Below are 20,270 nucleotides of genomic sequence, written 5' to 3' on the forward strand. Positions count from 1 at the left end.
TGATATACCCTACACACTCTGGATATTTTTCGCGATACTTCAGTTCAAACTTGGCCAGGCGCTCGTCAAATATCTTTTCACTTGGTGAAGCAACAATCGAGTGCCAGGAGGTGTAGAATTCTTCCCATGTGTCATTTTCTGCCCGCTCTGAGGTTTCGTTTTCTTTCTGCACAAAAAAGGGCCGGCAGCGCTGGAGGACCGCTTTGTTGACATGCCAGAGGCAGAGGAGCGCTTTGGTCGTTGGAAACCAATGTGCAGCAGCGTTCATTGCAGCTAGGCATCGATCAGTCAAGACAACTGACGGAAGTTCACGCTGGTAAAGTGACCTGAGATGTTGTAACGCCCAAGAGTAATCCTCTTCCGATTCACCGGATAGAAATGCAAATGCGATACAGAACGACCGCTGGCTAGAATCTACTCCGACCATGTCGAGTAGCGGCATACCGTGTTTATTCGTCTTGTAGGTACAATCCAGCAATAATACGTCCGGGTTGCATTGTAAATACGCCACAGAGTCAGGATGGGCAAAGAAGATAGCCGTCAGTCGATTGTCTACATCCAAGCGGACGCGACACCAAAAGCCCTCGTTATCTAATTGGTCGACTAGGGCTTGAATGCTGCTCTGGCCTTCGCGAAGATCTCTCCTGGTTGCCGCAATCCGGTTGTATATATCCCGCTGAGTTGCAAGTGTTTCTGAGTGGTTATGGAGGTAGGTCCTTATTTCTCGAGGGGCAGTTCCAGACTTCACGAGTTTGGAGACGATCGCCGCATCTTTTCCCACAAGCTTGCGGTGGGCAGGGTGTGCAGAAGGATCATCGCTGGGCGCGTGATTATGTTTAGCACATTCGATGTCTGGTCGATGGCTCAAGACCCATGTACTACCATCTAGCGATTGCTTGGCTAGAACTGAAAACTTGCAGCCAGTTCTTCGGCTCGAAGTGCGTCGCACTCGATCAGTAGAAGGGCTTGGAGGAGGTTTATTCCTATCACAAGCGAATATTACTCTGACTCTGCCATTTGGTGTCTTGAGGGATTTCCCTGTTGTAAATGCGTACCCTCGAGGTTTCGCCCAAGAATTGATAGCATCAAGTAAGGACTCGCGTGATTCATATGTGCCTTCGGGTGGAAGAACGTCGTCAGGGAATGCTGCCTGATCCATGTTTCATCAATCTGATTGGCGCTGCAATGTGCAGTGGCTGCAGGAACATGCTGGGGCACAGGTTCTGTCCCAGCGCTAGAGGAGTGCTGACATAATTTGGGCACCTGGGTGCGCTAGTCTATTTGGGCACCCGGGTGCCCATGTATCAGTCGCCGCCTGTACGGCAGCCACGGGATGCGACATCAGGAACGAAAAACCTCAGAGCCGAGGACAGCATTATGACAAATATGGACAAGTCACATGAAGACGAGCAAACTCGGAAGCGGCCTAGGGATTCTACTCTAGTCTATTTCAAAGAATCAAAGGATATATATGGCAAGAAGTTCGCAGGGTTGAAGACAGCCACCCTGATCAGGTTAAATCAGTGGCTAATGAGCTTTCTGCAAGCTATTACTTACTTTCCGTTACGTGTAATAACAACCAAACTTGGGTCAGAACAATCCTACCAGACGATTGCCGGGATAGTGCAGAGTACTCGGGCATCAAAACTGTTCTACTGTCTCCCAGAAGCAAAAACGAACTCGACTTGGACATTATAGCAGACTTAGCTCGGAACCTGTACTAAAATAGGACCTAACAGCAATACTCTCGTAGTTGATCTTTCTCCGTTCTCCCTCCGATTTTCGTGCTTCGTTGTACTGGACATATCTACTTGTATACTAATACCCATACTGTCTGCCTTATAACATGCCGACCACTCAGGTAGATATGATTAGATAGACACTAGCTAATGTATTACTACAGTACTAGACACAGTCGGCCTTGGACGTTTAGCACAAGCCAAATTTCGCCCAGGCCAAAAAGCAGGCGCCCAGCTACGCGGGGGTTCTCAAGCCTGCTCCAAGTTCAGCCCAAGCTTCAACCTCAGGGTCAACTTACTTGGGCGTATCAATGCACCCGCGTCTGCTGGCCTTCGGCACTTAGCAGATGCTTGGATCAGCACATAAAGTGTCGCCTCCAAACAAAGCAAAAAGGGCGAAGCGGCCGCATCATAGGACCTCACAAGCGCTTTTAAATGCGGTCAGTCGGCCGATACAATCTCGTCTACGCTTTAACATCGTCTTTTAGCTTTACGACAATCTTCTTCTTGATGTGCTCCCTTCCCAATCACTCGCTGTACCATAATCGGGTGGGTCTCATCGTCAACCACTTAGAAGCACTCCATCCAAGAGAATAGATAATTGAATATATCATACAACCAACCAATCAACTTCAGATTGCCTACTCCTGTTGACCTGAGCCGTGTCTGCTTGATTGGGGTCGGACAGTAGCAGAATTTTGGATTCATTGACCTGGGTCAACTTGACCTGGGTCTACTTGACCCGGGTCGGTATAGTAGCCGGGACTGGATTCATTGACCTGTGTCTGCTTGACCTGGGTCTGCTTGACCTGGGTCTACTCGACCTGGGTCTACTCGACCTGCCTCTATTTTACTGGAGTCTATGCAGCCCCGGGGCAAAGAGACATAAGTCAAGTGGACGCGGGTCAGCTGGACGCGGCTCAAGTAGACACAGGCCATGTAGACACAGGTCTACAATCCACCTTTGGCTACTCCATAGAACTTGGAGAGGCAGACATAAGTCAGTAAGCAAGTGTCGATAACTCATTTCTGCATGGAGACCATGGGTGAACGCTAGGCATGTACTTCAGTTCATGACACGTTCTCCACTTCGTGCCAGCAGGAATTTCTGGTTAGTATGGTTATAGACCACATATCAGGGTCCCTTTGCAAGAAAGCCGCTATTATAGTACGTAACTTAAAATCCACCTCATTTGCTTACTCGCCTACGTTTTCTAAGATCGTCCGAATACATGCAACCCCTTTTTCTCTTCAATGGCAATGACTGTCGGTTAAACACCATAGCCCTTGCAACAACGTCACTAATAGCTGCTCCAATACGATAGTTGCAACCCTCCCAAATACCAAAACCCTTGTACTCCAGCTCAATAGGGATATCGCTTCCCCCATCCCGAATGAGAAGTACTGTGTCTTTGTGATTTGGCGTAGCATAAGAGCGTCCGTTCCTCCATTTTTTGCAACGATGATCCCGTAGATAAGGTTTCCCATTTTGTAAAACCTTTGTAAGAACGAACTTGCAGGGTTTTCGGTAAGAAAGGTCGCTGATCGGGCTCGTAATGTCGTATTTGTCCTCATAAGCGCTCCTATAACCATAGTCTACAGCATCGTGTTCATCGTCCCAGGCTTTCATTTTCTCGTCGTCCTCGTCCGAGTCATATTGGGTGAGGTCAATAACAGCATGTGGTCTCGCGGTGGGTTTCTTTTTTGGTAAGACGTGTGTCGGCGAGAGCAATGGCTCCAGTAATGGATAGTTATCGTCCCCTGTTAGGTCGATTACTTGTACATTTTTCATGGCTTCTCTTGCGAACGTTGATGAGCTGCCAATCTCGGGATGCCGTGATTCCGGAGGTGTGGAATGATCTTGGGCGTGAGCCTCAGTGAAAAAAGATGAAGTGCTGGGTGTGGAGCTTGCCAGCGTCGACGTATCGTGTGTGATGTTGTTAGGTGTATGGCGGCAAAGATTTTCCGTGCGGCCTCGGCTTTGCATGTGTTTGCTTGTTGGGCCAATGGAATGATAGCCTGGAGAACCGCTGTCATAGAAGATGTCGACAAGCTCCGCGATCTCTAGCCAGCTGCATTCATCTTCCTCGGGTTCGTAGTTGAAGTCTTGCTCTGGTGTGTCGCATAACCAGTTGAAATCATCGTTAATCGGGACATCATTGGCATGGTCCGGTAAGAATGGGGTATCAGTAGCCAGTAGTCTGCATCCTTCGAAGTGTAGGCTAGCCGGGCATATGGTCTTTACCTCATCCCCGAACTTCCATTCGCGGGAATCACAGTCGTTGCAGAAAGGCTGTGTGCAATAGCTCCCGTTGATGCTTGGGGGATCTGATTGTGGGACACTGGATGTTTTTTGTAGGTCCGCTGGCCTCTGGAACGAACTGCCCAGGTACATCAGGTCATCTGCAGCCATGATAGTTTTGGTAGTCTTCGTCATCTCGGTCGTCTAGGTCGTCTCGGCGCCTCAGTCATCCCGTTCATGTTGTAAGATCAAGGTTTCGCGAACCGGAAGAAGGGGGGATGCCGGCCTTTTTATACTCAGGCTCTGGGAGCGGCCTAGTCTTAGGTTAGCAGATAACCATTTTCAACAGTTCATCCAAGCCAACGGAAACGTTGACCCATCGTTCCATCTCCATGTCAGGTGACAGCAGGCGGTTCTTTTCTCCTCATTATTGGTGCGATGACGAACGGACGACTGTACAAGATGTAGTCTTGACGAAAGAGGCATGTCCGTTGGTGCCTTCATAGTTGACTCGCGGGTTTAATAATGGCCCCTGGAAACTTGTTGTCGGCAAGGAGCTCATGCTGGACTCGGCTGTCGTCTGCATCTGTATCCCCCACGACAGATCAGCCAGAGAAGAAGGTGAAACTTGAGCACTGTCCGTGGTCCGTGATGTGTCTAAGAAACTGTCCAGGCAGGTTGTCTCCTAGGTAGCCGTTTGGGCAGGTCCAACGCTGCCTTGAAACCTTCCAGGACAGCAGTTGCTTCGCGTCGAAGATCTCAGACGGGCCAAGTCTCCTGGAGCCAGAGAGTACTGGTGGTTTGTTTAGGTGAAGTTCTAATGCCATAGACGGGTTGGCCATCTGCGGACAGGGAGCCATCAGAGTGAACAGTGTAAGCTGTGATGAGGCACTGACTCTAACCATCGCTGAGATTCTGCGGCGGATTGTTCCTTTGATGATGTCTGGAGATCGGACACCTTCGTACTACGGCGTTTCTCAACGAGGATCGGTCGTGCACATGTGGGCAGCAGTTGTCAGTTCTGCGTAGCCAGGTGGGGAAGTTTGACTGAGATATCTGGTATTTCAGTTTGGCACCCTTGCGGATTGCCGGCGGCTTGGGTTCGGTGATGCGCTTGACAAAGTGGATGGTGTTGATCGAGTGATTTCAGTCGGGCAGCAAATCGGAGCGCCTTGTTTCGAGCAGCAGGCTAACAGGATGTATGCCGCTTTCTCTGTGCAGGCCAGCAATTGGAGTTGTCCTCCAGACTGGAAGGATAGCTTTCGTACGCTGTGTGATAGCCTTCTCCATCCTACGTATCAGCCCCTTAGTCCTAGGGGTAATACCTACAGAGAGTTGAGACCAGCGCCGACAAGTCGTGCTTCCGCTCCGTAGAGCAATGTGGGCTCCACGCATGCTCGAGTTCTTGCCAATACATACTATTAATAATAACTCTATGCGACGTGTTACTGTAGCCTTCTCCTCGACCCGACAACATGCAATCAATGTCACATCGACGCATCTGTTCACTATCTTACCAACAAGCCCAAGAGCATTTCTTTTGACAAATGATGAGCGCGTATAAAGTCAGTGTGTTTCCGAGTTGGCCAAAACATAAGAAACTAGAGAGCAGTAAATCTCTTTCACGCATACGTATAATACCAACTAGCCCATTGAGACACTTTTTTGAGTACATTTTTTGCTCCTACTACGTTCCACGGGCTTCTCTTCATATTGCAGTCAAGCCAAAGTATACCGAGGAGATGATAGGCGGGTAATCTTCTCCGAGACCTCACACCACGGGGTGCTCACTGAAATGAGCCAGTTGTGAATGTTGCCGGGGAGGGGTGATGGTGATTCAAATCATCCCATCTTCAGGCCGTCGCCTCGTGTGGACTCTGAAGCTGACAGCGATCCCTGTTGCAGAGACATCTGGACCCCTTGCCAAGCCCCCGGGAGTTCCCTTGTGAGCACCTTGATCGCAATAAGCATCCAATGTGACAGCCCAAACGAGACTTCGAACTATGCATGTATGTGGTTGAAGGTTACAAATTAACTGCCCCAGGCCGAGAGTTCCAGGTCCAAGTGCGTCAGGGAGTGACCACCATTACGATGTAGCAGGTGAGCGACACATGATTTTTGTTGCCTGAGACAATGGGCCAGGGAGCAACTACATATCCGTGCCTTGTCCCATATTCAGTTCTCCCTGTCATGTCTCGACTGCGTGTCGCAGGCGACTACTTAGAGTTTCCGACAGTTCTAGGACTGAAGCCTCTTCCTAGCCTCCAGACTTGCCACGAGTGTGTTACAGCTGCCACATTTTCTTCATCCTTTAAATGACCTCTCGTATTTAGCCAAAAAAGGATGTGAAGTAAGCCATAGAGGCATTTGCGAAACAAGGCAACGCTTGGGATGGGTTGTGTAATTGAGCAGAAAGTTGCCCTCCTGACCAAGGTGATGGAGGGGAATGGACCAATGAATGAATGTACTCTACATATGATTGGCTACTGCGACCGAGTTGGACATACCGATCAATGTGATCCTCATAGCTTTGCGGCTGAAATTGTCTGTTTTCTGTGGTCATGGATGTTCCAGTTACAATTCTGGCTGAATTGAGAATACACTTCCGTTGATACATGGTAGGTATTTATTCAGCCGAAGGCTGACTCTACATTAATCCATAAGTTTTCCGAATAATGAGGGTTTGGTGCAGGCTTGACAAATAAGTTTCTATTGGTCCAAATTTTGTATGGGAAATCGCGAAAGAAGGCTGGATTGGTTGGTGGCTCTAGAAAAGTGGGTAAAGGACAGCCACCGTCTGTCGGTGCTTCTTTGTTTACTTCTCTGTTTACAATCGTTTACAATCGTTTACAATCGTTTACAATCGCTAAATTTGCCCAGCGATCTGTTCGTTTGCTTGGCCAGCAGCCTTTCTTCCATTATTGAAACAGATGTACCGCATGGTTGGGTATGGATTATGATTCTAGGGGTAATATTAGTCCTAGATCTGAATTGGCAGTCCATTGCCCGTCTTGCGACCGAACAAAATCACCAAGTAATTTCGTTAGCAGGAGGAAATCTGCCAATCCAACTACAACCTGTCTGGAATGCCGGGACCACCGCAATTCCGAGGTAACTGACACCATTGATATACTATATATGCCTCCCTAACCTGATCAAGCGTGCCAGGTCCAAAGGTGCCGTCCTTGCATTGAGAAAGCTGGCTGTCCGTCCTACCTCAGCTGAGAGATCTGCCCCGAAAAGAACCGACAGAGACGCTGGCCTATCGCCTCCTAACCAGAGATCTGGAACCCAACCTACATCGCCAGAGAAGCTACGGCAACAACATACAGCTAGGAGTTTGTTCGGAGAGCCAGGCAGCCAGCCGCAGATAGTGCTGGGGACGCCGATCCCACCAACCCAAGCGAGCTCGCGGCTCTTCCGGGCTCTAGCTCCCTCACCGCCTGTGCCGCCCTCGACCGATCCTGTCGCCTCACATTCTGATCCATCTACTGTCCGAAGCAGCACGACTGGTGTGGACTACTCTTACCTGGCTGTTAGGTTCCACAAGGGCGGGAAGGACTCGCAAGATGATGCCTCCAAGGCCGGCGCCAGGGCCAAGCAGGCCACTATTCGGCGCGACCATCGTTCACGACGCCGTGCAGGGGAGGCTGTGTCACTAACTCCCACAATCTCTCAACTCGGCGTCTTTGAAGGTTCTGATGGTCCTGGAGAAGGTATCCTTGTGCTGTGGTCCCGGCAGTTTGTTCAAGCTAACCACGGAACGTAGCTGGGAGTCAAGATCGACTACAGGCAAATGAGCTCCCAGATGGGGATGGAATGACCAAGGAAGCGGATGACAGGGGACAGTTCTCTGAATCTGATGTTGACGTCGAGGACTATTTCAACTTGCTGCTTTCACCTGCTCGACCACGGAAGTACCTCGAACACCTAGGGGTAGAGTCTGATTCCGATCTAGGGGACGAAGACGGGAACGATAATAGCAATGCCTTGGACGAAAGCCCTCTTCGCTATTGCTCGCGGCAGCCTTCCAGAAAGTCAGGGCCTCGTCGCCGTGCTCGCCGTGGTCCTGCCCCTGGTACAGGAGGGCGGCCAAAAAAATCTCAAAGGCAAACTCGATCGTCGGGGCCGCCACGACGGTACCGGAGTCCAGTGATGATTCCACCTGAAGAATCGGCCGTATTTCACGCACAAGATCCGGTGTGGAATGGGGACCTGGACGCTTGCGCCTTGACCTGTCGTGATAAAGCAATCCTCCGTGAGTTCTGGACAAAGCTGGACAATGACCAAATGCAATTTTGTGGTCGATGTCAAGAGCGTTGGTTCCAGATGAAGATCGATTCTGATGGCATTTGTGCGCGTTGCTGTCGAAAGGATGATAAACGCGGCCCTGAAGAGCCGTACTTCTTCTCTGTGGACAACCAGTTGGATTTTGGCTCCGTACCGACTCAATTGCCTCAGCTTACACCTACTGAAGAGTCTTTAATAGGCCGTGTTCACGTCCACGTGAATATTATGCTTGTGCGGGGCCAGCAGTACAAATATCGGGGACATGTTGTTCACTTTCTCCGCGAGGTTGGCTTGGTGTACAACCAACTCCCGCTTTTGCCGCGGGAGTTGAACACTGTATTACTCCGTCCTTCCAATACGTCGTCCCATGCAAACCTTAGCCGGCAATTCACCCGCCAGTTCCGTGTACGCCGCCAGCCAGTTGCCATATGGCTTAACTACCTCCGGCGCCATCATCCTGGCTATCGATGCATCGTCATCGACGAAGAGCGGCTGAGTCAATTGCCTCAAGATGGCAATGTCCTGGACGACATCCCCCAGAGCCAGGTGGAGGCTGCCGAAGTTGGACCCGAGGAAGATGAGGAGGCAGAACCGGACCTGGAGGACGAGGCTGCGGTGCCGGACCTTTTGGCCAAGGACACGGAGCTCGATGCTCTGCGGTCTATTCTTGCCGGAGAACCAGAAGCTGAACCAAGGCTTTCCACAAGCTTCCAGGAGCAGGTGCAGCACGAGCTGCAGCTTCCGAATATACGGCGCACACCCATTAATGAGTTCAATCGCTCTCATGCCCTACTCTCCTTAGCTTTTCCCTGCCTCTTTCCTGACGGGAGAGCCGACTTTGTTGAGCCTCGGCTACGGTCAATCGACTACAAGGACTACATCGAGCACGCGATGCGCTGGCATGACGGGCGTTTTGCACGCCACCCGACCTTCCGCTTCGTCGCCTTCAATACTCTGATGCGGTCACAGGCCCGTGCACGGTCCAAATTCTTCGTGAAGCAACACGATGGTAGTCATGAACCGCTCACACGGGAGCAGCTTGTTCAGGCACTGGAGCACAGCGAGGACCCTGAGGCGCAGGTGCTAATCAACTCAATCACAAGACATGCGGTACCTATTCGCGGCACGCGCCCCTTCTGGAACAGGAAGAGGCAGGACCTCGAGGCCTATGCCTACAACCTTGGATGTCCTGGTGCATTCATCACATTCAGCCCGGCAGATTTACACTGGCGGAGTCTCTACCAGCACATGCCCCGATATGATGAATGGCTGGCTGCGTCCGAGTCCGAGAGGATGGGTCTCTCGCGCCAACTTTTGCGTCAGAATCCTCACATTGCTGCTTTCCATTTCTACCGCCGATACTGTTTCTTTCGAGATATCGTGTTAAGCAAGAAGTTCAACATTACGGATTACTGGGATCGGTATGAATGGCAAGGGCGTGGCAGTCCGCACAACCATGGCCTGTACTGGATGGAGAATTGCCCAAGAGTCGACATGGTGGATGAAGCCGCTCGTGATGTTTTTGCACGCACGTGGGGATTCCACATCACTGCCATTAATCCTGAGCCGACTAGGACTATGCCCCAGGGTGAGGGTAACCCCCTGAGCGTAGATCCACTGAGTACAGAACTGACATTCCTGCGTCTCTCACAAATCGTCAACCGCTGCCAGCGCCACAGATGCAATACCACATACTGCTTACGCGTAAGGAAGAGAACCGTTGATCTGGCGAGGGATATGGAAGGCGCTGCTGCAGATATCGAGGCGGCCAATGCGGCCAATCCAGAGCGGGAGTGTCGTTTTGACTTTCCTCGTGCCTTGCGGGAGCTGGCCGCAGTGATCAGGAAGGAAGGCAAGTCGTACTATGTCTTCGAGGCGGCGCGGAATGACAACCTCATGAATCACTTCAATCCCGCCATTATACTAGGCTGGCTAGCCAATATCGACATATCTCCTTGCACCAGCCTACAGGCGGTTATTACGTACGCTGCCAAGTATTGCAGCAAATCTGAGAAGAAGACTGAGCCTTACTGTAAGCTTGCAGACCAGGTTTTGCCGCACACGGCACACCTTCAGCCGCTATTATCCTTCTCCTCTCGCCTGATGAATAAGCTGATTGCCGAGAGAGATTACTCGGCGCAGGAGATTTCCCATCTTCTCCTTAACATTCCTCTGCAGGAAGGCACGCGGATGGTGGTCTCTGTCGACTGCCGTCCTTTGGAGCAACATGCACGTTCGTATCGCGTGGATGAAGATGTCAACGAGACCGTCGGCAGCTACAGGAGGTATCTCGAGAGAAATGACCAGCACGAGGATGCAACTTACCTCGAGTACCTGCAATCGTATAATCTCAAGACGTGGAGGAGACTCGCTGCCAACGCGAAGAAGAGAGTCCTGTCTTACTTTCCTCGATACAGGTCCGTGGAGGCATCTCCCCAGTTTGGTGACTTCTGCCGTGTTAAATTGATGATGGCTCATCCGCATCGCTCTCCAGAGGAGTTGCTCACCGTGGGCGGGCAGCGGTTCGATTCCTTCGCGGCTGCGTACAGGTTTTGCAGAGAGCAGCACCGTGACACCCATGCGGACGATCATTATGGGGAGCCAGATACAAATGAATTGAGGGCTGAGGACGACGAATTTGAGCTTGAGGTCCATGAAGAGCCCATTGTGGATGAAGACTGGCATGAACTCGCCCGCATGCTTCCCGACCGCCCGCTGGAGGAAGAGGATATCGACATGCTCGGCCGCCGAGACATCGACATCAATTATGATTGGACCCCTCACGTTGGACGGTATACTGATGACGGTATTCTCAAGGGCGACTACTGGAAGCAACGCAAGGCGGCAAACCGCCTTGACCTTGATGTGGATCATCAGCCCTTGGAAGCTCGAGATTCCCTAAACCGGGATCAGCGCTTAGTATACGATACCGTGATGGACCACTTCCTGAATCAGGAACCCTCTCAGTTGCTGCTCCATGTGGATGGTGGAGGTGGTACCGGGAAGTCATACCTCATTAATTTGCTCTCCGCGCACCTCCAAGCCGCTGCTGCCGGGAGAGGGACACCTGTTTGGCGTGCCGCGCCCACTGGCGTCGCGGGAAATCAGATATCGGGCACTACTTTGCACTCCCTGTTACACCTTCCAATCAACAAGGACTTCAAGCCCCTCTCGCCCACTGACATGGCCCAGCTCCAGAAGAAGCTGAAGGACATCAACTACCTGATCATCGATGAGAAGAGCATGCTGGGACTGCGACAGCTTTCTTGGATCGATGACCGCCTGCGCGAGGCGTTCCCGAGTAGGAATGAGGAGTTCTTTGGTAGTCTTAACATCCTTCTGGTTGGCGACTTCTTCCAGCTTCCACCCGTGCTACAGAAGCCGCTCTATTACGATAAAGAGGTGCAGGGAGTGGAGATCAAAGGCAGGAACGCATATAGACGCTTCGATAAATCAGTCTTCTTGAAGGTTGTCCAACGGCAACGGGGCGACGATCAGAAGGCGTTTCGCACAGCTCTCGAGGAATTGCGGCTCCTCCAACTGTCAGTCGAGTCCTGGAAACTCCTTTCCGGTCGAGTACAGGCGAAGCTAGATGATCTGGAGGTCGCCAGGTTCGCCAACGCCTTGCGAGTATACGCCACGAAAGATAGGGTGAACGAATATAACCACTACCACCTCGACCGCCTCGGCCGGCCAGTCATTCAGGTCAAGGCTAAGAATGTCGGCCTTGGCGCGGCTGCGGCGCCTGATGACAAGGCGGGCAACCTTGCGAAGCAGATCCCTATATGCATTGGCGCCCGTCTGATGCTGACATCTAACCTTTGGCAGCCAGTTGGTCTCTGCAACGGCGCTCGCGGTACCGTTTACGATATCGGCTGGGCACCGGGGGCTGACCCAGTCCAAGACCCTCCCTGTGTTATCATGATGGAGTTTGACAAGTACAGTGGACCTGTGTTCCTGACCACCGCTGATGGCAGAAAGATTGTCCCGATTCTCCCAGTAGACAGGGACTTCCTCATCGGAAGCACTCTCTGCACTCGCACGCAGTTTCCCCTGATCGTATGCTACGCCATTACGGTTCACAAGTCGCAGAGCATCACTGAAGATGTCATCGTGACAGATCTCTCCTGTCGGGACTTTCAGACTGGTTTAAGCTACGTAGCTGTCTCTCGCGTAAAAACGCTCCAGGGCTTGATGCTGGATGCGCCCTTTGATCGTGGTCACCTGTTTTACGAGTCTCCACCAGAGGGTATGAAGATGAAGATGAGGGATGAGCGGCATAGAAGACGACAGGTCCTTACACGGAATCCATATAGGTCAGACCACGGCTCTGCATAACTAGATAGCTAGCTAAATGTAATGGCTTAATAGTTGCTTGGCCCAAGGACTCCCAGCCTTCGGATGATCGTACCCCTTGCACCCACAGCTCTAACGTGCAAGGGGTGGCGTAGTATTTTAGCCACAGCCGTCGCCGCTCAATGCTTTCTGGATCCACCAAAAACGTGAACCCCTCTGAAGGCGAAAAAGGGCCTGCATAAGCAACAGGATTGCCCACACCAAATGCAAACCCAGGTCCTGACGTCTCTAGAAATGATGCGGAAAAGGTCCGGAAAGGAGCGGACATAGAAGCTGAAATACAACGTATATTACAAAGTGAAACCGACCTAAGCACCCTCGGGCTTGACGAGGCTTCGTCCACTGAAGATTGCTTGCTCGCCTTGAGGACGATTGGATGCGAGATCCATTACGAACATAGTGGACACAAGCCAAAGAAAGAGGCCAAGAAAGCCCTACAGAGTAAGGTCCTGAAATGATAATCTAGTGTACGTTCTCAAGCTGACAATGGCGCAGAGCTTTGCGATGCAGCGACCAGACTTGGCGTTGAGCCTGCCTATGCCACAGCAGTCTTTCACTGGGATGGCCAAGAGGACCTCATGGCGGAAGACTCGGAAGACTCAGACTCAAGTGACTCAGACGATGCGATGGAACAAGACTCCGTCCCTGTGCCTCCAGAGTCAGTCGACGAAATTTACCAAAAAGCAACACCATTTGTGCAGAAATTGGCCAGCGATACTAATGACAAAGACGCCCATAACGGCATAGCGGCCCTTAATACGGAGATTATAAAGGCTACCAAAGAGTACAATGAGTTACACAAGAATAATAAGGCGAAGAGGGTTTCTAAAACCCAGTGGGAAATTCCCTTACGATTCTTCCAGGAGCATTATTCGCTGGTGGTAGCAAATTACAATATCCTTGCGACGGACCCGAATAATGACGAAGCCAGACAGAAAGTGGAAATGGGGAAGAAGCTGATATCCGATGCGGTCTTGCGAAATCACTGGCCTGCGGATTGGGCTTTGAATCTAATTTTGCCGGAACAAAATCGATCTTCCTCAACGCCGTTTAAATATCCATGGCCCACTCTTCAGACCGATGACGGGCTGATTATAGGAGTGAGGAAGCGGGCGGTTGGTGGACATCAAGTTTGTGTTGAGACTACTACACCAGACGGTCGCACTGTACGGAGGCCTTCAAAGCGCCTACGGTTGAAAAAGTTGGGGAATTTCAAAGCCAGTATCAAGCAAACCGACCATTTTTTATTCCAAGACCTCAAGATGACGATTCCAGGGGAAATCCAGACACCGAGTTTTACCGCCGAATGTACAGAACACTTCACCCGCAGTTCTCAAGGAGCACCAGCTCATCGGTATCGAACAGCAAGAAGATTCAACAAATAACAGGGAGCGGTCTCGACGGCATATCTTCAAAAATGTGGCATGCTGGAATGTTTCCGTCTTTTTGAGAAATAAATAGACACTACCTCCTCATATCCGTATCGCATAGCCCAAAATAACGGGGTTAGGCCGCGTTCGTTAACCCTTTCGAAATTTAATGAGCGTGCGTATGAAGCAAACCGTCTTGCGAGATTAAACCCCCCTTCTTTCATAGTAACATGTAATAGCGAGCTTTTAAATCTGTCTTCCGCATTAAAGTTGATATTTCCGGATCGTAGTATTGAGCATGCATGTTCAGACTGAATATACATGAGACTCATAAGTGGTTTTGGGGTGCTAATCTTGGGGTTTGTAGCTAGGAAGTATAACATTCCTTCGTCGTAGCGGTACCGGTCAAGAGCAGTGTCAAGTGCAGATAGACCCGTTTCATCTTTAATATGAACATCCACTCCGTCGATAAACAACATGGCTTTTAGTAGATGGCCACCCTTATTCTTTGCGGCATAAATAAGACCATTGTCGGTCTTCCGTATCGCGAAGTACTTTAGGCACCCATAAAAATAGCCTTCGCAAGTGTACAGAAAATGTCGCAAGTGCTCACTTTGCAGATTGTCGAGAATCATGAGCTCAATGTCGGCGGAAACGGGAAGTCCCACGGTGGTATTTACTTATCCGGGGATGTGATTGCTTTGAGACCCATGGAATGTTGCAATATTTAGCGAGGAGCAGAGGTAATTCTCGTGGTCGTGGATCGAATTTATGAAGGCGCAGTTTCCTGAGCTGTAGATTTGAAGAGCGAGAGGTGTAGCGAGGTGGGAAGGGAGTGGAGGAATGGCACGGCTATTTATACACTGGTAAACAACCCTTACGTCAGCCTGTCAAGCAGATCGATGAAACCAACAAGTCATCACATACATGTCTTCCTTTGCTTGTCGGGTCATTCAAGCAGGTTCCCCCGATAGCTTATGGTGGCAAATTCATGTGTTGAGGTCGACAATCTTGTTCTCTAATCTGCTCTCATTCACGTGTGGGCACTGAGCAAAACCTGCACAGCTTCTCTGTTCCTTCTTTGGCCCTTCAAGAACAATGATGGCATCGTCCAACTTCATGTTGGTTGCTTCAAAAGCTACCTGAGCAGTTCCCTGGGCTGTCCTAACGTAGTAAAGACCAATGTCACCACCCACCTCCAATACTCAGGACGGTATGCCCACTGTGAGGGAAAAGTAAGTGTCGGTTGAGAGGAGACTATGCCAAAAGTACAAGTTTGCGAAGCGGTGGGAGGTTCGCTCTGGAAAGGTGGAGCTTCGGCGTGGACCTGCGGAACGGCGGCGAGGGCGTCTTACGCGATCGGCTAACCTGGCGGGAACTACCAGACGTAAGAAAACGCGGGCAGTTAGCCACTTGCGCTGGGTGGATGCAGAATAAAGACAAAATATGACATACAGATTGAGTAGTCTCTACATACACTATGCTATAATGTTGTACAACTTGCAAACCAAATATTTCGCTCTGTATTGCCCTATGCTACTGGGTATGTGTACATTTTGTTCCTTATCTCTCCACTGCTCTGCATTGTACCGTGAAAGCTGCCTCGAGCTACGGAAGCACATGAACTAAACTCGGCTTTGCAGCGATTTGCCTTGGGCTAAACGCTGACTCCGGCGAAGCCCAGGCTCGCCTAGCGTTGCCTCTGAAACAACATGTTCCCTACCATCGCCTCGTTTGACTCTCTTTGATCGTGTCGGGGGTATCTTATCATCATCGCGTTGCCTCTTCTTGTTCTCTCTTGTGTTGGCGCATGCTTTAGTTTTCACCATCTTATTTTGCTGGGACATCTCCAGCTCGATTAAACTCGCCTCCTTAATAATCCACTCCACTCGATGTCTCTGGTAGTACACTGCTGTCTGAGCATGCAGATACGGTTCTGTCTCTCGAATAAAGTCGTCAAGTGTTTTGTTAGTTGCAACCAAGCTAGCGTGGGTTGCTTCCAACTACTTGGCCATATTGACAATGTCCGCCGGTCGTCGTCCTGCTTTTTGCATGAACCTTGATGCTGATGAACTACACCCTTTTGCTTCTCTCGACGAACCCCGTGGTGCAGTGAGCATCCTTCTCCAGGCTTCACGGTATTGATCCTCCAGAGGTTCCGCAAGCGCAGTCAGCATTTCCAAACACCATTTTTCGTAGTTAAGGTACTCTAGCCAATTGGTCCACTGGGTCTGTTGGCGAGGGTCCTCCTTTAACTGCAAAGCGCGGGCGAATTGGTACGGTGCAAGACGCCTTCTGACTGCCTCTTTGTATGATGTAAATGAGTTAGATTCAGGTAGTTGCCGGGACACTGGCTTGTGTTGCCATAATCGCCTGACTGTTTCCTCGAATGAAGGGTCGGAGACCATCCTTGTAGCACCCATCCCCTCATATTTGCGCTTGTTTGCCTCCAAGAAGGAAGAGAATCCCGCTTCAATATCAATCCTTCTGTTATCCCATTGTGATTTACGAAAGTCCCACCACCGCGTAAATTGCCTCGAAAAGACGGTCTTTATCTCCCCATCCCAAACCTCAGAGCCTGGGTCGTCACTGAGCCACGGCATAATCGCTTTATACCTGGCCCTAGGCTTTGCAAGGATATATGTCAGATCTTCGATGGAGCAAACAGGCCGGCCGCCGTCGTTAACGAGCTCTTGATGGCAAGAAATTTCAAGGGACATGAAACTAATGGGTGGTGTGCTTGCGGTCGACTGAAATGACGCGGCGGGCGAGCGCGAGAGATCATGTTCTGAAGAGTCGTTTCGCTCATCGGCTACCCTTGTCAGGCGCGTGAGAAGATCTTCAATCTCGAGAGTCGAATTATCTAGCGTAGGAGCCGCACTTCTACGGAGAACGGTTATTATTGAAGGTCTAATACATCAAGTAGAGTCGTAAGTCTTCTCACCTGAGTTTCTCTGCTAACTCATTTCGCTGATCCTTGGAAAGATTCTCCACGCCCAGAAGACCTGAGATGTCGAACCCACCACCATTTACAGCGTTTCTCTCCAAGTACTGAACGAGCTGGCTTTCATCAAAAGCTAGGACGTCAGTGGCAGTCACAGCAGCGTGGAGGTCTTTGGCGACCGGCATCTGAAGTAGGGCATACTACCGGCGCGAACGGAAAAAAAAGAGGGCCCTCGCAGTTCACGGTCGTGAAAAACGCGAATGCTTGAGAGAGCAAAGGTTCAAGTGCGGCGTGGCCAGAATGGGGTACGGGAAAATGCTGCTTGTTATGAAACGCGGAGTCTGGTGGGACCATATTCTTCTTCAACCCACCCCTGTCCTGGTCAGCTGTGGGTCGCCCGTGACCAAAGCTCTTCAATCACCAAACACACTAACTAGTAGTCTTCAACCGATCAATGCTGTCACAAATTGTTAAGGCTCGGAACCAGTCTATATGCGAATGTATACATGTCTTCACAAGATTCTGAGCAGTTTCTTGGCTACGCTGAGAATATGTCACAACGTGAAAATGCTAATGGGTTGATAACTGCCCCGTTACTCCTCCCCTGTGCGTTCATAATTGTGTGTGTACAGTTACCAGCGCACAGTGTACGTGTTCGTGGCGGTCACCTTCTCTCCTTCCCCAAGTTCATTCAATCCTCTGGCCTCGTTTGTGACCTGCCGGTCCGAGCAGCGATTTGATGCGTCGATTCAGGATCAGCATGCAGTAGATCTGAAGCGCCCGAGCGCACATGCTTGAAGGACTGCGGCATCGATGCGGCTGGTCTAGTATCCGCCAACCACATTCGCTTCCGCACCTGACGTGGCCACTGGCTCCTCTGTGTCCGACGTTGCGTGCTTACCACCCTTACGTACTACGTCTCCCTGGACTTCGCAAAAGGGTTTACTGTGCCGCTTTTGGGACGGTCCCTTCATCTGAGCTTCTCCGACGTCCGCTCCTATGGCTTCGGCCTCGTTGCTGCTTCTCGGGCTGGTTTCACCAAGGCTTTCATGACGCCATAGCAATCCATCCACCATGCTCGCCTGCGGCATGGCGACAGAAGTGGCAGAAATCTGGCTCGGCTGAGTGCTTAGGACTTCGGACCACTCCCCTTCGTTCACAACACAGTGGCAATCTGTAAGCTGACCTGAATCCTCGTACATGACTTGTACTGTCCTTTTAAATGTAGCCTCCAGGCTTTTTGAAGAGACAAGCTGAATATCCGGACGAACAGTGCATGGGGCGTCGTGCATCGAAGGTTTTGGAGTAGTTACACTCTTGTCTTCGTCGTCTGACTCTTGATGTCGAGTATCACTAATGCGTTTTAAGAGAGTTCTCGCCCCGTCATGGCAATAATCTGCCGATGACCTCTCTTCAGGGTCTTCAACCAGCATGTTATCAAGGAGGAACCAAAGAAGCTCGTTGCGTTGGATCGGCCAATGGTGGGTAACGTGGCTTTGTATCGCATTTATCCAAGCCTCGGCGTCTGTTTCCCACCCTTCCTCATACACTGGAAGCCCTCCGCACTCGATCGACGCGACGACAACACCTAGAGACCAAATATCAACTGCCACGCTGTATGTATCGTTGGCTGTCCCTTTGCGATCAGCCGCCTTAAGATATATTTCTGGAGCTGCCCATAGTAGTGTGCCGCAGAATGTCTTAAGGCTATCTGCCGCTTTAGAAAGGCCGAAGTCTGCGAATTTGACATATATGCCTTTGACATCCCTGTCAACTACAAGATCGCGCTCCGTTGCTCCTAGACTGGGAAGTGACAGCCCGACAGCCCAGCGCGTGTCATAATAGCCACAACTCCCTGCTATACTCCCAGTTCCTTTTCAGTTACGACTTCCTTTACAATGCCCACCTCGGACCCTGACTGTTTACCCTTCACCGACAGCACCGCATCAGTATTATTTGTAACACTACACTCCGTTACCGCGATTGCGGCTAGCCCGAGCTGCGCAAAACTTGGGTGGGTTGAGCCATGCTTAGTGCTCCAAAACTGCATCAACATTTCATGTTCTGCACGTGGTCTGGGAGCGCTATTTCCCTCGCCGAGTTAGGCGGAGGTGGCAAGTTAAATCTCAAAGTTTGTTCATGTTGCACGGGGTTGTTGTGACAAGGGCTCGTTAGAGGGCTTGGAGCAATTTAGCTCAATTCATCTAATAACAGTCTTTGGTATCAAAGGTCCTTGGTTTTCCTTAAGGTCTCGTTGACCAAAGACCTCTTTAAATACAAGAAATCGGTGAGGAACTTTGCCCTAGGTCTCGTGACCGTAGCCCTTGTGTAACCTTTGACATTGGGCCATTTCCGTGTAACAGTTGTCCAGGTTCAGAGCCGGCAGATTTACCTCGGACATATTAGTGTGGGCCAAGTCAACGAATTGAAGTCACAAGTGATTGAGACGGGCCCATGTTGACCAAGTTTCTGTGGCCGTTAGAAAGCGAGAGGTTCGGCTTTTGAGACTAGAACTCGATGATCATCGCTCAATTTGGATTTCCTACATCAACGAGAATACCATCTCTGCCTCGCTCAGCGCTATCTCCGTTACGGCCAATTGCGTAGCATGTTTCAACCTACTGCGTTCCCGCCTGCACAGCATGTAACATCTTGCCACTTATATCCTCTCATTGGACAGGATATCCATCAACGATTCCGTATCATCAACTTCCCCATCCAATGCAATAGATGGACCTGGTCTTTGGAAAAAATGCAAACTCAAATTCTGGTGGATAAAAGCCTGCGTATTCCCAGTCAATAATAGCCGTAATCTTGAGAGTATTAGGATCAACGATAACATTGTTGGCAGAAAGATCATTGTGACAAAAAACAAGATCTTGCGTTTCCCGCGGCTTCATTTCCCAGGGCCTGCCATTAGAGTGTCTCATGATGCGGTAGGGAGGCAGAACCTATTAACGCGTTAATTACTGGTCATTAAGCTACTAGGAAAGTTCTCACCAAACCGCTTGGACCGCCCCAGACATTAGATGTTGACTTGCTTAGGGTTTCCATATGAGTGCGGAGCTCTTTGGCAACCACCTCTTGCTTCTCGACATCAAGCTCGTTCATACCAACTCCTTCAACATACTCTGTAATGAGGTAGGCGGCACCATCGTCTTCAAAACAGGCATAAAGTTTAGGTAACGGGATATTCGTGTTTTTTGCAAGAATAAGAAGGCAAGCGCCTTCATTTAAAACACGTTCAAGGTTAAATAATGGTATGGGCATGTAACCGTTACGCTTCTGCCATTCCCAGGGTCGCAGACTTCACTTGATCCAAGTCTGCC

General features: G+C 50.5%; 5 protein-coding genes across 5 annotated transcripts; 1 reads left to right on the top strand and 4 right to left on the bottom strand.

Moving 5' to 3' along the window:
• Positions 1 to 2,928: 2,928 nt before the first annotated feature.
• Positions 2,929 to 4,152, bottom strand: J3458_006889 (uncharacterized protein; the record flags this gene model as incomplete). Its single annotated transcript, XM_007812597.2, has 1 exon — positions 2,929 to 4,152. One exon carries the CDS (start codon positions 4,150 to 4,152, stop codon positions 2,929 to 2,931), a length of 1,224 nt encoding a protein of 407 aa, XP_007810788.2.
• An 8,263-nt stretch (positions 4,153 to 12,415) lies between these two features.
• J3458_006890 (uncharacterized protein) lies at positions 12,416 to 14,012 on the top strand (the record flags this gene model as incomplete). Its single annotated transcript, XM_066119095.1, has 2 exons — positions 12,416 to 13,068; positions 13,123 to 14,012. The coding sequence occupies exon 2, from the start codon at positions 13,206 to 13,208 to the stop codon at positions 14,010 to 14,012; it is 807 nt and encodes a 268-aa protein (XP_065975731.1). The 5' UTR covers positions 12,416 to 13,068; positions 13,123 to 13,205.
• On the bottom strand, positions 13,808 to 15,237 carry J3458_006891 (uncharacterized protein). The gene is made up of 2 exons (XM_066119096.1): positions 14,925 to 15,237; positions 13,808 to 14,860 (listed from the first exon to the last, which is right to left on the bottom strand). Exon 2 carries the CDS (start codon positions 14,630 to 14,632, stop codon positions 14,039 to 14,041), a length of 594 nt encoding a protein of 197 aa, XP_065975732.1. The 5' UTR covers positions 14,633 to 14,860; positions 14,925 to 15,237; the 3' UTR covers positions 13,808 to 14,038.
• Positions 15,238 to 15,452: 215 nt separating this feature from the next.
• Positions 15,453 to 17,238, bottom strand: J3458_006892 (uncharacterized protein). Its single transcript, XM_007812595.2, has 2 exons — positions 16,942 to 17,238; positions 15,453 to 16,880 (listed from the first exon to the last, which is right to left on the bottom strand). The coding sequence occupies exons 1-2, from the start codon at positions 17,124 to 17,126 to the stop codon at positions 16,001 to 16,003; spliced, it is 1,065 nt and encodes a 354-aa protein (XP_007810786.2). The 5' UTR covers positions 17,127 to 17,238; the 3' UTR covers positions 15,453 to 16,000.
• A 527-nt stretch (positions 17,239 to 17,765) lies between these two features.
• On the bottom strand, positions 17,766 to 19,334 carry J3458_006893 (uncharacterized protein; the record flags this gene model as incomplete). Its single annotated transcript, XM_066119097.1, has 1 exon — positions 17,766 to 19,334. The coding sequence occupies exon 1, from the start codon at positions 18,372 to 18,374 to the stop codon at positions 17,766 to 17,768; it is 609 nt and encodes a 202-aa protein (XP_065975733.1). The 5' UTR covers positions 18,375 to 19,334.
• Between the last annotated feature and the right edge of the window lie 936 nt (positions 19,335 to 20,270).

The sequence above is a fragment of the Metarhizium acridum genome (genome assembly GCF_019434415.1).
Source record: "Metarhizium acridum strain ARSEF 324 chromosome Unknown scaffold_72, whole genome shotgun sequence".
Classification (NCBI taxonomy): Eukaryota; Fungi; Ascomycota; class Sordariomycetes; order Hypocreales; family Clavicipitaceae; genus Metarhizium; species Metarhizium acridum.

Coding starts and splice junctions, on each gene's coding strand:
- J3458_006891 (XM_066119096.1), bottom strand. CDS start 14,632: ATGATTCTCGACAATCTGCAAAGTGAGCACTTGCGACATTTTCTGTAC.
- J3458_006892 (XM_007812595.2), bottom strand. CDS start 17,126: ATGCCGGTCGCCAAAGACCTCCACGCTGCTGTGACTGCCACTGACGTC. Junction 16,881..16,941: donor GAGTTAGCAGAGAAACTCAG/GTGAGAAGACTT, acceptor CGTTCTCCGTAG/AAGTGCGGCTCCTACGCTAG.